This window comes from Astatotilapia calliptera, chromosome 10, assembly GCF_900246225.1.
Source record: "Astatotilapia calliptera chromosome 10, fAstCal1.2, whole genome shotgun sequence".
Lineage (NCBI taxonomy): Eukaryota > Metazoa > Chordata > Actinopteri > Cichliformes > Cichlidae > Astatotilapia > Astatotilapia calliptera.
In genome coordinates this window covers 32,166,535-32,181,369 of record NC_039311.1, presented here as the reverse complement: position 1 = coordinate 32,181,369, position 14,835 = coordinate 32,166,535, and the positions used below count along the sequence as shown (strand labels likewise).

Sequence of the window (14,835 nt, the reverse complement as noted above, 5' to 3'; positions counted from 1 at the left end):
TGAAATTTTAGGATTTTAATTTAGATGTTACTGAACACTAATTAGCATGGATCTGTGTGATGCTAGCATACAGTCTATGGATGCAGCTTGATAACCAAGCCGGCCAGCATCAGCTGATAATAACACTCCACTCTGTCATCCAGATGTGGTCACCTCTGGCTCTGAAAACCCACCATGGTGTCAGTTGCTCTAGTTGAGGCTTCAGAGTTGGATGCTGCAAATGAGTGTACATAATCAGGGTGGCTACATCCATCGTTTCTACACCCTCTGTGGCTGTGGTTACAAGATACTGTAGTTCTGAAAAGTCTTTATTATGTCAGATTCCTGTCATGGCAGAAACAACATAGCTTTGTGTGATTTAACATTTACCGCTACCTTTGTCATCCGAAGGTGAAAGCTGCCTGTTAAAAGAGTAAAACCTAAAGTGTAGTGGGTGTCCACACTTACATCGACTTATTATTGACATTGTATGTTTTTGTTGGCTGTGTCACAGTGAATCATGTCATGTGTGGGCACAGTCCTATGTACTCTCATTCCAATACTGTAAAACAGTAAGACATTAACTCGGGTTCTTTTTATTTATGTTATTGTGACATCTTATTTATATCCATTATAACAAAGTAAAGTGACTGCCCTCTGTTGTGCAATGACAAATCAGATAATCAGATGATTATCTATTGTTGTCTTTGGTCTATTTCTCTTTGCAAATGACCAGGATATAAGTCTGCTAAATTTTAAGGAAATGTTTTATTTTCGACTACCTGTGTTACTGTTGGTCTCCCACTATTGATGCATGGACTAACATAACACTAACAACAGGATAGACCCCGAGTTCTAAAAATCTGGTAATAAAACACTTATTTGAAGGTAATTTAGGGTAATTTTACATAGATTTGGCAGCTAGACAGTAAAATCAGAATTGACATTTCATTAATTAACTATGACTGAATGATTTTAGGCGTGTTGTTTAAAATCTCTACTAAAGTCCTTTGAAGAGATCATCATTCTGCAGCGGGCAGAAAAGCTTATTGATCCACTGCAATTTGCATACAGGCCTTGTAGTGGCATTCAAGATCACGTTATTAAATTCCCTGTATCATAATACTATCCAGCCACATCTTTAGCTGATAAGCTTCTTAACCCATTTAAACTTGATTTTAATCTTCTCAGATCTCAGTGTGTGAGAGTCAACGGCTGTTTTCAGCTGAATTCTTCTACTGGTTCACCACAGGGATGTTGTCTCTCTCCCATATTATATATTTTGTACACTAATGAGTGTCGCAGTACACAGGCTAACAGGCATTTCACTGGTGTGATCAGTCATTTTTAAAGATTAACACCCTGAAAACTAAGGACCCCATCCTGGATCCCCCCCCCCCCCCATCGTGCACTATCAGTAGTAAATGGTGCAAACATTGAACTGGTGGATAGTTCTAAGTATTTGTGGGTAGTTCTCAATAAGGCTCTGTGCTTTGAGCCACATTTTACTGCTACAGTGAAAAAGGGCCAACAACGACTGTACTTTTTAAGGAGATTGATAAAACTTGGGCTGTTCTTTTTTTATATAATACAATGTATGTCTTGAATATGAGATTGTTTGCTAGAGTGCACTAGGAGTCTGGCTGCAGCATTTCGTATCATTTTTTCGTACTGCAGTTTATCATGAGTGAACTAAGTGGAGCTGGGACTGTCTGTTATCTCTCCTGAATTATAAGTGAACTTGCTGTTGATTTCTTCCCTGATAAACTTAACTGTCTTCTTCAGAAGAACTGCTGTTGGCATGCTCACTACTCTGTAATAAGGTATATTTTTATTACATTGCAGAATGACTGGCCTTTATTGCTTTGCATGCCATTACTTAGACTTTCAATTCTTTTTAGAGTCATAATAACAATTTTGAGATGCTGATTGGAGAAAAGATAAAATATGCCGTCAGGCTGACTAAAGTTATCCAGTGTTTTTGTTCAGTGCAAGATGGCAAAATCTGCATTTCCTTAAATCTGCTGTTATTAATCATTTTAACATTGATTAAAAAAAACTGTTTGCCTCTGTATTTTTGCACATTAGCACAAAACAAAAGTTGATGTTACACTCATTATAATACCTTCTTACACCAATGGAAAAATACAAAATGATTATCATAATTAATATTCCTGTTGACATTGTTGTGATTTATGCTTTACGTTGCAATTCAAGTTGATTTTTCAAGCAAAGATGCCAGCTAGACCACTTAGAATTCCTCTCAGTGACTTAATAATCTTGATTAACTGTGGAAGTGAACACTTAACATCACTTTGTTTGGTGAGTGTGACAGTCGCACAAACCTCACAGCAGAAATAAACATATTTAAAGCCCACTACAAAAAGCAGCTTTGGTCGCTCCATTCATAACATCTTTATGGGAAGAAGTTATTATGTATGTTTGTATGCTCCCTATCTCCTCCTAGACAATCGTAATGAAGCTTTGCGACATTGTCAGTGCCAGCGTCTGTTTGGCATATACAAATATTTTGTACAATTCCTACTACTATATATGTATTTGCACATTTGAAGGTTCAACTTAGCCCTGAATAGTGACCTCATGACTGACTTCACCTCACATTTGCTGACAATTAGTATTTGTTGCTGTGTTCATTTAGTTAGTGCATATTCTGCATTTATTATGCTGCTGATTGTTGATCAAGCTGTTGAAAGAAGCCACCATAAAATGCTTAAAGTCTAGAAAACAGGGAACCACAGCAGAAAACAACGACGCTGGTATAAGAGGACAAGGTTTGGGTGAGCATCATCATGTCACAACGTAACTCTTTGGATATTAAATCTTCTATATCAATGTATCATGATGTTACAACATGTATCTATATTATTTTAATACATTCTTCATTTTACATATTTATATTGTTCAACATATGACATCTAACAGATTTGTTACAGTCTTACAATCAGTATTGCTCTAGTAAATCTCCCAGGATACTGAACTTATGAAATTCTGTGTAAAACATCATCTACTCGTGGCCTCAAGTTCAAGATAGCTCTTTACCTGTCACCATTATCACCACACACACACACACACACACACACACACACACTGCTGATAGTCTCTATCAGAGCTAAGATAGGAACGTTGTTGAAGGCAAAATGATCTGAGAAGGACAAAGGTCCAAGTATGGACGCACAAACACACACACAGCAGATAGCAGGATACTGTGCTCTGTTTGCCTAGTGTTCCTCTCTGCCCTTTGGACACCACACCTCAACTGCTGGATCAGTTAGCAAATACGTGTGTGTGTGTGTGCACGCAACTATGTTGGCTTTGAGACCCGAGTTTACCACTTGACCCTGAAAGATGGTTATTAAACTACAATGATAACCTAAAGCACAAAGGGATTTGGATGGAGTGGGTGCACTCTGACCATTGTGTGGACGTCCTTCTGAACCGAAAAGTATACCTCATCCAGTTTTCCTTTCCACAGTAATAAGAATGCAAAAGCTGGATACCAAAACTAAAGCTGTACATTGTGGAAGAACGAAGCCCCGGTGTCCAGGTTGGTTGTGAACATCAACACATGGAAGATTTTCAATAATGTCGCCTCACCAACATTCATCCAAAGTCTGCAAGGACGATGTTTACTCATCAGCTCTAATTATTATTTAATGTTGTGATAAATTGTTTTAAATGCTGCTTATCCGAGTCAGCTTCCTTTATTTTTGTTGGTGCTCAACCTGCAATTTAAATCCTTTTAAACTGAAGGAAATCAAACATGTTGGAGGTTCTTTTAACATACTCAAGACCTCCCAGTTTCTGTTTTATAGGGGGAGCCTGTAATTTGATTTTGTTCTCTAGTTTGAATCTTGGTACTGGACAATACAATTACACAAACTTTCCTTAGAGTCAAGGAACCTAAAATACTTAAAAGCTAGATTTCACAACATGTGGAATTCCTCAGGGCTCCGTCATTGGGCCTGCTTTATTTAATACGCACACTTAGATTGGGTGGGATTTAGGTCAGAAAGAGGCTCTATGCAGGTGAAAAATATTATTTTATAAAAATATTATAAAAATAATATTTTTCTTGTGGTATTTTTCATATTCACATCTGTTGTAGTTGCAGGTGCCATCGAGAGAGGGTGTCCCGTTGTAAATATTTAATATTGATTAACTGAACTGAAAGACCCGAATAAATCTAGAAGCACCCTGCAGTCTTTTTCGGTACAGCCTTACTGTAATACATGTTTGTTTGATTGTTGCCTTCAAACACTTCTACACATTCAGGAGTTAAGCAACCAAACTTAGCACACAGGTAGATCTTCAGCCCCTGAAGGTTGTTATTCATATCAGATATTACATAATCATCGCATTGCATAGTAACAACCTACGAATGAGCTAAGAAGACCCACGTGTGCATTTCAAAACTTCTAACACCTATGAAGAGCATTACATGATTTTATTTTCATAATATTGATGTCTTATGACCACATCACAGCAACCTAACAACAAACTAAAACCACAGGCGAAACACTGCTGTAGCGTGGATGTGTACCAGTGAGGTTTAAAAGAAGTGAAATTACTTTCTTGTGATCAGCTGCAGCCCATCATGTTACACCCAGTTATTTATCAGTGGTGTTGACTGCACAAGACTTTTGCTCTTTGACTTCAGCTTTAAAGCAGCCCTTCCTCCCAGTCAACATCCAGGAAAAAAACGACAGCAGTTCTGCCAAGAAGCACTGCCTCGAGGACAAACTCCACTGTAACACTCGGGCGTTCTGTTTAGTCTGGAAAATACATTTCTTTAACATTATGCTGCTTTTCTAATTATGTGAATGAAAAAAAGAGATCATCAACCTCTTATGATAAAGCTTTTCCTTTTTAATAAAAATTACATTTGAAAATATACATGTGATAAAGTCTGACAGGTGAGATCATAAACATTTACAAGACATTCACTGTATGTAGAGCAGAACAACAAAAAAGATTTGACTGATTTTACTCACTCATACCACTGCTTCACTCATCCATGTGCCACTAAATAGGTTTACAAGCACTAAAGTAACCAGATTAGTGAAAGTAGTCCCATCTGGGCCTTATTCTGGAGGGATGTAGCTTCCTGTTCTGATATCATGTTAGTATTTTGTCTGTTGAAGTCGACCGAAAAACAGCTTTTTCTCACAGTGTCTCAGTTTAATAGTCTAAAGTCAAGTAAAATCCTTGCAACTTCTGAAATGTGAGGACTTAAAAGTTTTTGTTTTTGTCACGTATCATTCTAAAGTGAACAATTTCATTAAAAAAGAGAAAAAAAAAACCCCACTCAGTGCTGGAAACCAGCTCCAGGTGCTGCAGTGACCAGGAAAATCAGGTTTAACTACCATACACAGAAACCAGGATTGCTACTTTCACAGCTTTATCCATTACAATCAGCATTACTGTAACCTGGCTGACTAAATCTCTGTCACCTGAAGAAGATCCTGAGTGAACTGAAGACACTGGGCCTTTAATATGCTAACAGGTGATCTGCTGGACCCGTTTCACATTACAAACATGTTGCTTTAACCCTTTGGGCCACCAGCCAGTAAAACAACAAGAAAAGCAATCAGTTCATGCTTCTGTTTGCTTCCAGAGACTTTGGGGTACAAGTTTAAAGTGGACCCATTTCATCTGCAGTGGTAGATGTTCATGTTAAACATGGACACCGTCAGCAGGCTACCAATCAGAAGAAAGTGTGCTTTAAAGTTGGAGGGCACTGCACCAAGGCCAATCGGGAATCATTGTTATGAGCCCTTAATGAAGAAAAGCTCTAACAGAGCTCGAGAATAAAACATGGAGCTGGAAATGAACATAATCCACTTTAACGAGACAAAACACACCCAACCAAAAAACAAACAAATTACAGGATCTATTTAGAACATTGGGTGGCGTCACTTCAGTGACTTTCTTATATCTTAAAAAGAAAAACACACTTAATTTAGTAAAGAGTAAGGAATCCAAGGCTTCAGTGAAACAACAGTGCAAAGACCCTGAAGAGACTTATGAATGCTAGATTTGTTTTGAGTAGTAAAACATGAGCTGATCACATGATGCAAAAAGAGTGAATCAGGGTCAGTTTGATGACATCTGAGCTGATGTGAGGCTAAGAACCAAACCCCATGAAACAAAGGTTTCTGTTGAAGTGGGCACCAATGCCTACGGAAGTCTCATTTAACCTTCTCATGTACAAAGCTCAAGTCTTAAATAAAGACAAAACTTTCCTGGTTGAAAAATCAGTTCAAAATATAAAAAAATATTTGATTTTTTTAAGAAGCACGTGGACATAGAAATGTCTCAGGATGAGTTATTCCACTAACATGTTAAAAAGAAACATCCAAAAATCCAGAATCTGCTCTCAAAATCAGAATTTCATCCTGTGTGTCACATCTAAATCTCCTGAAATATTGATGGATGGCAAATTTAAATAAATGGTTACTTCTTGGTATAACTGACTGAATATGAAACTCTGCAAGACTACAAGTGTCTCAGAATTTGGAGTCCAAAGTAAACACATTTGATTCTACTCAAGCAGCTTGTAAAAACTTTTCTATAACTACTTAATTTCCAGCTTTAAATTAATTGAACAGGCTGAAAGTAGATGGTCCCTAAAAATCACCATGAAGAAAGCTGCAGAAAGACATGCAAACACTTAAGCTAATAGTTTTCTACAGTTGTCCACGTTGAGTTCTACATGTTGTGAGTCGTGAACTTCCCTGAGCTCAATATCTGGACTTTGTCCACTGTGTTTGAAAATTCCCAATTTCCAGCTTCAATTAAATGCAGCATTAAACTGGGTGACACTAAAAATGGACTCAAACTAAAGGAGCACTTCCTTTTAAGCAATCATGGTGCCATATTCATGCATTCAAAAACATAGTTTTTGAAAAAAGATAGTTTTTGAATTCACAAGCCGAGTTCAGCAGCAGCTCTGGCTCGAGGGTTTTAAGCTCACACAAAAAAGTTGTCATATTTAAATTAGCACGAAATCCGAGACAGTTTTATGATCAGTAACATCGGGGCTGTCGCTGTGAGGAACACCAGCTGTTTCCACACCTTGTTAGTTCATGCTACACTCATAACATTTATAGTTTAGTGTTTGGATCAAATAAGAAGATTTCACTCTAACAACATTGAAACAATATTAAATTGAAAACAAACTTCTACAAACTTAATATAATTTGAAAATACCCTCTTTAAAGTATATTTAGTGTTAAAAAACGACTGTTTTCCACACTGACGGTACAGTTTGTATCCTGTATCTTCCTGCTGCAGCTCTTCATAGAGCTAAATGAAATATTTAAAACACTATACTCACGAATATTTCACAAAAAGAAAGAAAGAAAAAGGAGAGAGACTATTCTGTGTGAGAAGACAATGCACACAAAGTCAGCATTATATTTAGTACCTCTGTTATTTTACTCGGGCTTTTGTTTAAAGAGTTTGAAAAAACTTGTTTTATAAATATCAATTTGCAGTGATGAGCTCAACAGCATCTGTCACAGGTGAAAAATGTGTTTTTCCCCAAATACAGAGCTCCACCCACCACAAAGTTAGTCTTGGACATCGAATGGTTGTCCTTTAATGACTGACCAATCCTTCGACAGATGGAAATCACCTGCAGAGATTCCTTTTTGTTCAGATCCAATCACAACAGGGAATTATTTGATGGACTGGAAGTTGTTAGCAAAATGTCTCATTGAGATTTCTCTGATTTTCAGTGAACTTTAGCTTTAAGAAGGCAAACAGCAATGTGCAGGATGAATGTCTCAGTCTGTAGTTCAGGATTTTTAGTCCACATCCCGAAGTCAGTGTCCAATAAAACATCGTCCTCAGTACTCCTCTTTGATGTTCAGAGCTAGAGAAGGAGACACCAGCCCGTTGCTCCCACTGCTACTTGTCACCATCGCGACGTTGCTGCTCCCGTTTGCATGGAGGCCATTGCCTCCACCTCCTCCGCCGCTGCCGTTACTGCCGGTGGGAGGGGTTGGCGTAGTGGTTGAGGAAGCCGGCTGTTGGAGTTTCTTCTTGTTGATCTTGCGCTCCTTTGCTCGCCGGTTCTGAAACCAAATCTTTACCTGGGATAGAAAAAAGGTCGGACATTGTTTACAGATTAACATGAATTATTCAAACACTTCCAACTACTGCACGTTTTTTTCAGTAACATATTATTGTTTCTGCACGATCAGTAAGAATTTGAACTAATTTGAGATCTAACTTATAATTAGTGACAGCAGTCTGAGCTCTGAAACCTAAGATTACGTTTGGGAAAAAACAAACAGTTCTTCAGTCTTTGTTCTCTGATTGCAGACACTCTACGAGCATCGCAATTGAGGACTTTAACAGTGTTAAAGGCTTCGTTCTTTTTGCTTAACCCTGGAGAACCCATGGGGTCAAATTTGACCCCATGGGTTCTCCAGGGTTAAAGGAACTCGTCTAACGTCTAAGCTACAGGAGATGCCAGAATTAAAAAAAACAAAACACCCCCCACCCAAAAAAACCTGCCCAATGGTCAGAAGCCTCTCTGAGTGTCTCTACATCCATACTGCTTTTGAAAACTGCAGTTTTTTTCCTTTTTAAATTGGATCCAGTCTGACTAATTAATCACCGAATGTATGCAGATGATACAGTCGGTTTTGTGTATATCAGTTCTGAACAATAAGCATTATTTACAGGCTAAAGATCCAGATGTGACACCTTACTTGTGTTTGCCTTAGTGTCAAGAAATGAAGAAGTGCATTAATAAATCCCCTCCTACCCAGTATCCTCCCAGTGCCGAGATAAATGCGAGGGTTTATTGACTTCACCTTTAAGTTGTGCAGTTAAAACAAAGGAGAATCTCAATTGTTTTCTTCATACTTGACAAAATCTATATTTTGACATAATGTCAGTGCAAAAAATCATCGTGTTAGTTTAAAAGGACAATCAAATATTTCAGTGGTCTTTCTCAGTAACAGGACAAAACATTTAGCTTTTGTGTACCTGTCTCTCTGACAGACTGAGTGCCGTGGCAAGCTCCGCCTTCCTTCTGATGGTGATGTATTTGCTGTAGTGAAACTCCTTCTCGAGCTCGAGCCGCTGGTGGTCGGTGTAAACCACTCGGTATTTGTCTTTAGTTCGTGTCTTTCCATCTGTAAAACAGAAACAAAACATTTTTTAAAACTTTTTATATGAAAAGCTTAAGTCTCTTCTGCAGGATGCGCCCCCTGCAGGTAATCACTGCAAAGTTAAAGGGGGCTCACGTCAGTTTAACTTTTCTCGCTGCATCACTCAGCTCATGCTGGATTTGTGCAATGTCAGCTGAATTTCTGAAGCAGTTTTAGCAGAAAGATGAATAATTTAGCTACAATTAGCCAAGCTACAACATATATTTACTTGTCAAGTAATCACATTACAACTACTCCAAGTCCCATAAAAGCATATTACTCTGTTAGAGGCTATTCCTCTACATAAGCAGTGTGCACTGAAGTCATAATTTATATGGCTTCAGTGCACACAGGACATCTCACACCTCCATGTTTAATCATCTGCTTCAGCTACACAAAAATCACACCATCTATTAGTGTGTAAAAGTGTGAATGAAGCGTATGTAGTGGAAGCATTTTATATTATGTGCTATAAACCTGTGAGACAAACTGCTGTAACCCTGATGGAGCTGCGTGTTCTTACCATGACTCCTGCATTCAAATTGACTCCCCGCCTCGGCTGCATTTGCATAAAACAGAGCCCTATCTGCTTTTATTCCTTTATGGTCCCGGAGTTCGTGTGTTACTGTGAATGCTGAAAATGAAACGAGCTGTTCAAACATTCAGTTAAATATTAAACTTTGAAAATTGGTTGTATACTACACTGTTCCCCCACCTTAACTCAGGTGCCTACATTACCCACAATGCAAGTGGACTCCCAAAACACCCAAGAGCTTAAAGAGTGCTTTTAACCAATAAGTCAATGGATCCCATGAATAACTCACACAGTTAGCTTATTTATTTGCAAACACTTCATATTATGCAATGCATTATTTATGTTATTATTTTCAAAAAAGAAAAAGAAAAAACCCCTGAAATGATTCACTCTTATGTAAAAAGATTACACAACACAATAGTTGTTGATGTGTCTCAGAATCAGGACAAAAAGATCAAAGGTTTGAGTTTTGTATGTCGACCTCGAACACCTCGTGACACCTGCTGTGAGAAAAGCACAGTGAAATGTAATCAGTCGTGTTTAGGCAGTAAAGCCTGGTTCCTTTTAGTCAACACAAATATACTCTGTTACCTACATTTGTTACTTTGTTACTTTAACTGTCAAGAAATACATAAATCTTAAGGTCGTGCTGTCTGTTATGAAAAATGATGTATTCATATCTAGGAACTGTGGTGGAGGGGGAAAGAAAAAGAAATCAAACATTTTCATTGATGGATTTTGAGAGAATGGGCCCTGACGGAGGGTGAAAAACAAAAGCCCCCAAACCTCCTGAAGATTAAACCAGAGACTGAAAGTCATGCCAAAGACAGATTAGAATTTGTCTCTTTGCGATTTTCCATTTCTATGTGAATGTATGTGTGCACATAACAGCAAGACGGTTGTGTTAAAGTTAATTAAAAAGGCCTTCATGGCTCTTTAACACGCTCTGATTCAATATTAACACTAAACACACAACAGCTCAATAAGCAGCGTGCCACCCCCGTCTGTGCTCTAATCGCTCACCGGGGCGAATTAAAACTCAAACATTTTAGTTTGAGAGGGAACATCTGTCTGAACTTTAGAGTTTCTGCTTCATTTGTTGGAAAGTAAAAACCAACAGTTTGATTCTCCTTCAGCTGATAAAGAGCCGAGAGAGCGGAGACGCTAATGAAGGAGCGTAAATCAAAAAGACAGAGAGGTTTACTCACGGCACAGACTGAGCCAAAGATGGGCTTTCAGAGGCACCGACAGCTAAAACTGATGAGCAAATACAAGAAAAATAAGGACTTTTTGCTCATTTCCTAATTTCTGCTTTAACGAAACCTGGTTCTGATTCCATGTGTGCTTCTTGTGGATGTTAACTCACAGTTATGAGACGTTGTATCTACAACAGGGAAACTGATATGACTCTAAACAATATGGAAATGTTGGAAAAAGCAAACGAGTCCAGGTCTGTTTTTGAAGGACAATCCACACAAACACTAAACATTCACTCTAAACTTACAGCCAATAAGAGAAAAGTACTGCATTTTATTTTACAGCTTCTATTGCAGAGTTACAGCTGATTACCAGGAGTAAATGTGCAGCTCTTTACTGTATTCTTACATCTTATTATTAACAGTAAATTCCTGCAAATGATGACCTCATCGTTAAATGCTCTAATGCGTGTTTTCCCATGTAGCAGTTTACTATAAAACTACAGCTGAATACAGCTCAGATTTCACTCCAAACACCCGTCGAGACTCCGTGGATGTAAACCACTATTTTATTGTCATAAAAGTCAACATGCATACAGAAGAGTCTTGCGTTTAAGCGCCGCACGCAGCCGTAAAACATGAAAATACAAAGAGTACGGGAATAAAACAGCTCCCCAAGTCTCACCCAATAAAAACAGAAGCAGTAAATTATAATAATAAGAGTACAAAACTAAGTATTCACATCCACAATAGAGTAGAAGATGAAATTAACTTAACCAGTACCTGAGGAAAGTAGTTCATATACTCAGAGAATGAAATGAGATCTAGTGGAGGAATGTAAGATTCACCTGACTGTTTGTTATCCCCTCTCTGTCACTGGCAGAGTCGAAGCGTGAGGTCATTTTTAGTGGTTTCTCCTGTATGTCATGTGCACCTCCAGTTTTGGGATGTTCTTACTGACAAAAATGTTGACTCTTGCAGGATGGCGGTTAATCAGATGTTAGTCTCACTGATGATTTTAGCTTTAAATACATCTGAAAACAGCATCATCTGCATCAAACTACTGTTCTTTGGGCTTTTTTTAGCTTTTGAAAAAAGCCCAAAGTTACTTGCCAACAGCTGCAACTCTCACTCGCCTAAATCTTTCTTTACCGACCTGCACAGCTGCAGACTTCCTGCGGTGGCGGCAGGTCGACAGAGGCCGACTGTTACCTTTGAGTTGGCTTCATGTTCAGAAACACCTGATAGTCCGGCTCTAGCTCCCCAAAGAAAGATGCTTTATCCTCTAACATTACTTATTTATTTCTCATTTATATGTAAAATGAAAAACACATATTTAAGTTAAAAGATAATAGAGACTATAATTATTAATTTTTTTTACCAGAATCTATCAAAATCAGAGAGCTGTGTTCAGGCTTTTCTTTGTGATGTCTCTAAACCTCTATATTAACAGGACCCTTTACGATAAAGAGTTTTTAAAAGGCTGCAAAACAATTATCCAATATAAAGTAATAAATGATGTTTAAAGTCTGTTGCAGTGCCACTTTTCATGTATATGAAATAGGGAATCGGGCTCCCTACAGAACATTTTCTACACCAGATTCATGCATTTTTTATTAAACATTTTAATCACCTGTGGCCCCCGCCTCCCCCGTTCTGTGCCACCCTGCTGTAAAATTCCTGGATACACCCCTGCTTAAAATGGACGGTGGTTAACCTCTTACTGACCTCTCATCTCTGCAGGTTTCTAACAAATCCTTTTTCATGTCCATCACAAATGCAACTTCAGGTCATTTCAGGGAAATAAAGCTGAAGGTAGTTTTTAGCAGGTGTGTGAAACACAGGGCGTATCCCAAACACTCAGGCAGATCTTACTGACCCTGTATTATTTTATATTAGGAAGTAAGATTAAAAAAAGAAAAGGAAACTCCTCCCGTGCACCAGTCAATCCTGCTGTTCAGTTTGATTCACTGATTTTATTGCTTTTAATTATTATCACTAAAAAACGCATTATGAAGCAAGGCTGAAGTTATTTAACAATCATTTCTTTAGAGCTGATAAGATGTTTTGTGACATGTAAGAGCTGCAGAAACCGCGGAGCCTGAGCCAAATTCACACTTCCCACTTCAAAGTGGGAACTATCTTGTCGGCTCTTGTTTTCTCCGCCCAGGGACAAGCGGAGGACAAAGGCCGAGCTCAGCCTGCCCGGAGTCACGACCAGCGGGGCGCATTTACATTACAAGGCTTCAAACCGGCTTCACACGTTTGATCCGGAGACAGGCCGGGACCCGGTGGGAACGCTTCAGCCGTCATGTCCTGACAGCTGCACCAACTCATTCTGCAGGTTCAAACCTCCACGACGAATAAACATCGAGTACCAGTCAAAATCGGTGCAAAGAAGTGAAACGTGAAGAAAAGGTTTCAAAAATAGTCTGAATGGGACGAATGGAAATATTGGGCAAGAAATTTAAAATAAAATAGCGGCAGGAAATCAAATTAAGCCGAACTGAGGTGAAGCTGCGTGACATGGTGATATATGGAGCTTTTAATCTGAAAGTCTGAAGGAAACCAAATCATTAAAATAATGACAGCGGTTTAAAATAAATACATAAATAGAGCGTCAGTGATGAGGTTCAAATTTAAATTAATTAAATTAAGTTCCAAAGTGACGACGATTACATCCAGATAATAAAATAAAAAACAATCTGGGAAATTATTCAGGAATAAATCTGCATAAGTAAAAGGGGAAAACGGAATTTAAGTAAATATGAAATGTAAGCCTTACAAACGTCAATTATGCGGATTAATAACGTTTAAATCATTTTTTACTGTGAGCACGAGTGGCTACATGCAGCTTATTTAGAATATGTATAAAAGGAAAATCATCTCGTCATAAGGAAAAGAAACCATTATCAGGATCATTGCTGCTGAACTTTAAAGAGTCAAAAGGAGGGGCTCGTTTGTCGTTAACCAAACTTCATCTCAGGCCGATCAATCGATTATAAGCGTGTTTCGTGCCGGGCGGCCGCTATCTCCAACCTGAGTACACATGTGCAGACATTTGAGTATCACTGCGTCTCATATCAGCCTCATATTAAAATGTCAAACAGACTGTTGGAGCTCGGTTTGCTTCAGGAATAAAATAAACCACAAGCAGCTGAAAAGTGACGAGTAAGCGGTTAAAGGCGAAACCATGAGCGGGTTAAAGGTAAAAACCTGGCTATTGTTGGGGTGTTCGTTAGCAGGTACATCAGCGGCATTAAGAGGGAACAGGTGTGGGGGTCTTACTGGGGTTGCTGGGCGGCGCGGAGGTGCGGATCCACTCGTACGGGGTCCTCCTCCGCGGGGAGCCGGGGGACAGTGGCCCCGCGGAGGCGTTCAGGGAGGCGGGGATCAGCGCAGGCGGCTGGCCGGGGAACTCCGTGGGCCCGAATCCGAGGGTGGTGCCCACCGCACCGGTCACGGAGGAGGCCGCGGGAGGCGCGTAGGGATGCGAGGACCAGTCGTCCCGCGCGGGCGGAGGAGGCGGGTATGCCGGGCTCCAGCCACCGGCCGCCGGCGGGGCTTGCTGGGCCGGGTGTTGCTCGTTGCCGATGCCGTGGTGGTGGTGGTGGTAGGAGGCGAAGTCCGGGTACTGCGGGGGGGCGGGCACCGAGAAGTTCTGCGGGCTGAGACTCAGGCCCGGGTGGCGCGTGACCGGGTTCTGGTGCGGGTACATGGCGGGGTCCTTGTCCAGCTGCAGGTAGCTCACGTACATCTTTCCAGGTGAGGGGACTCCCTCAGCATACTGCGGATCCAGCCTGCCTCTCTCACCTGGTCTGCAGGTAAACTTCAATCTCTGAGTGCGCGCGTGTCTACCTGTCCACACCTCCACCTGCTCTCGCGCGCTCTCTCTCTCTCTGTGCCGTCTCCATCAGCTGCCCGTTAAAAACTGCAGCAG

General features: G+C 39.9%; 1 protein-coding gene across 2 annotated transcripts; it reads right to left on the bottom strand.

The window, feature by feature from the left end:
• Positions 1-7,413: 7,413 nt before the first annotated feature.
• On the bottom strand, positions 7,414-14,835 carry LOC113030132 (homeobox protein CDX-1-like). Of its 2 annotated transcripts, XM_026181295.1 has the most exons (4): positions 14,184-14,835; positions 9,688-9,798; positions 9,001-9,149; positions 7,414-8,096 (listed from the first exon to the last, which is right to left on the bottom strand). In XM_026181295.1, the coding sequence occupies exons 1-4, from the start codon at positions 14,650-14,652 to the stop codon at positions 7,851-7,853; spliced, it is 975 nt and encodes a 324-aa protein (XP_026037080.1). In that variant the 5' UTR covers positions 14,653-14,835; the 3' UTR covers positions 7,414-7,850. The 2 variants fall into 2 exon arrangements, with proteins under 2 accessions (XP_026037080.1, XP_026037081.1); XM_026181296.1 differs by lacking the exon at positions 9,688-9,798 and having other exon boundaries at positions 14,184-14,831.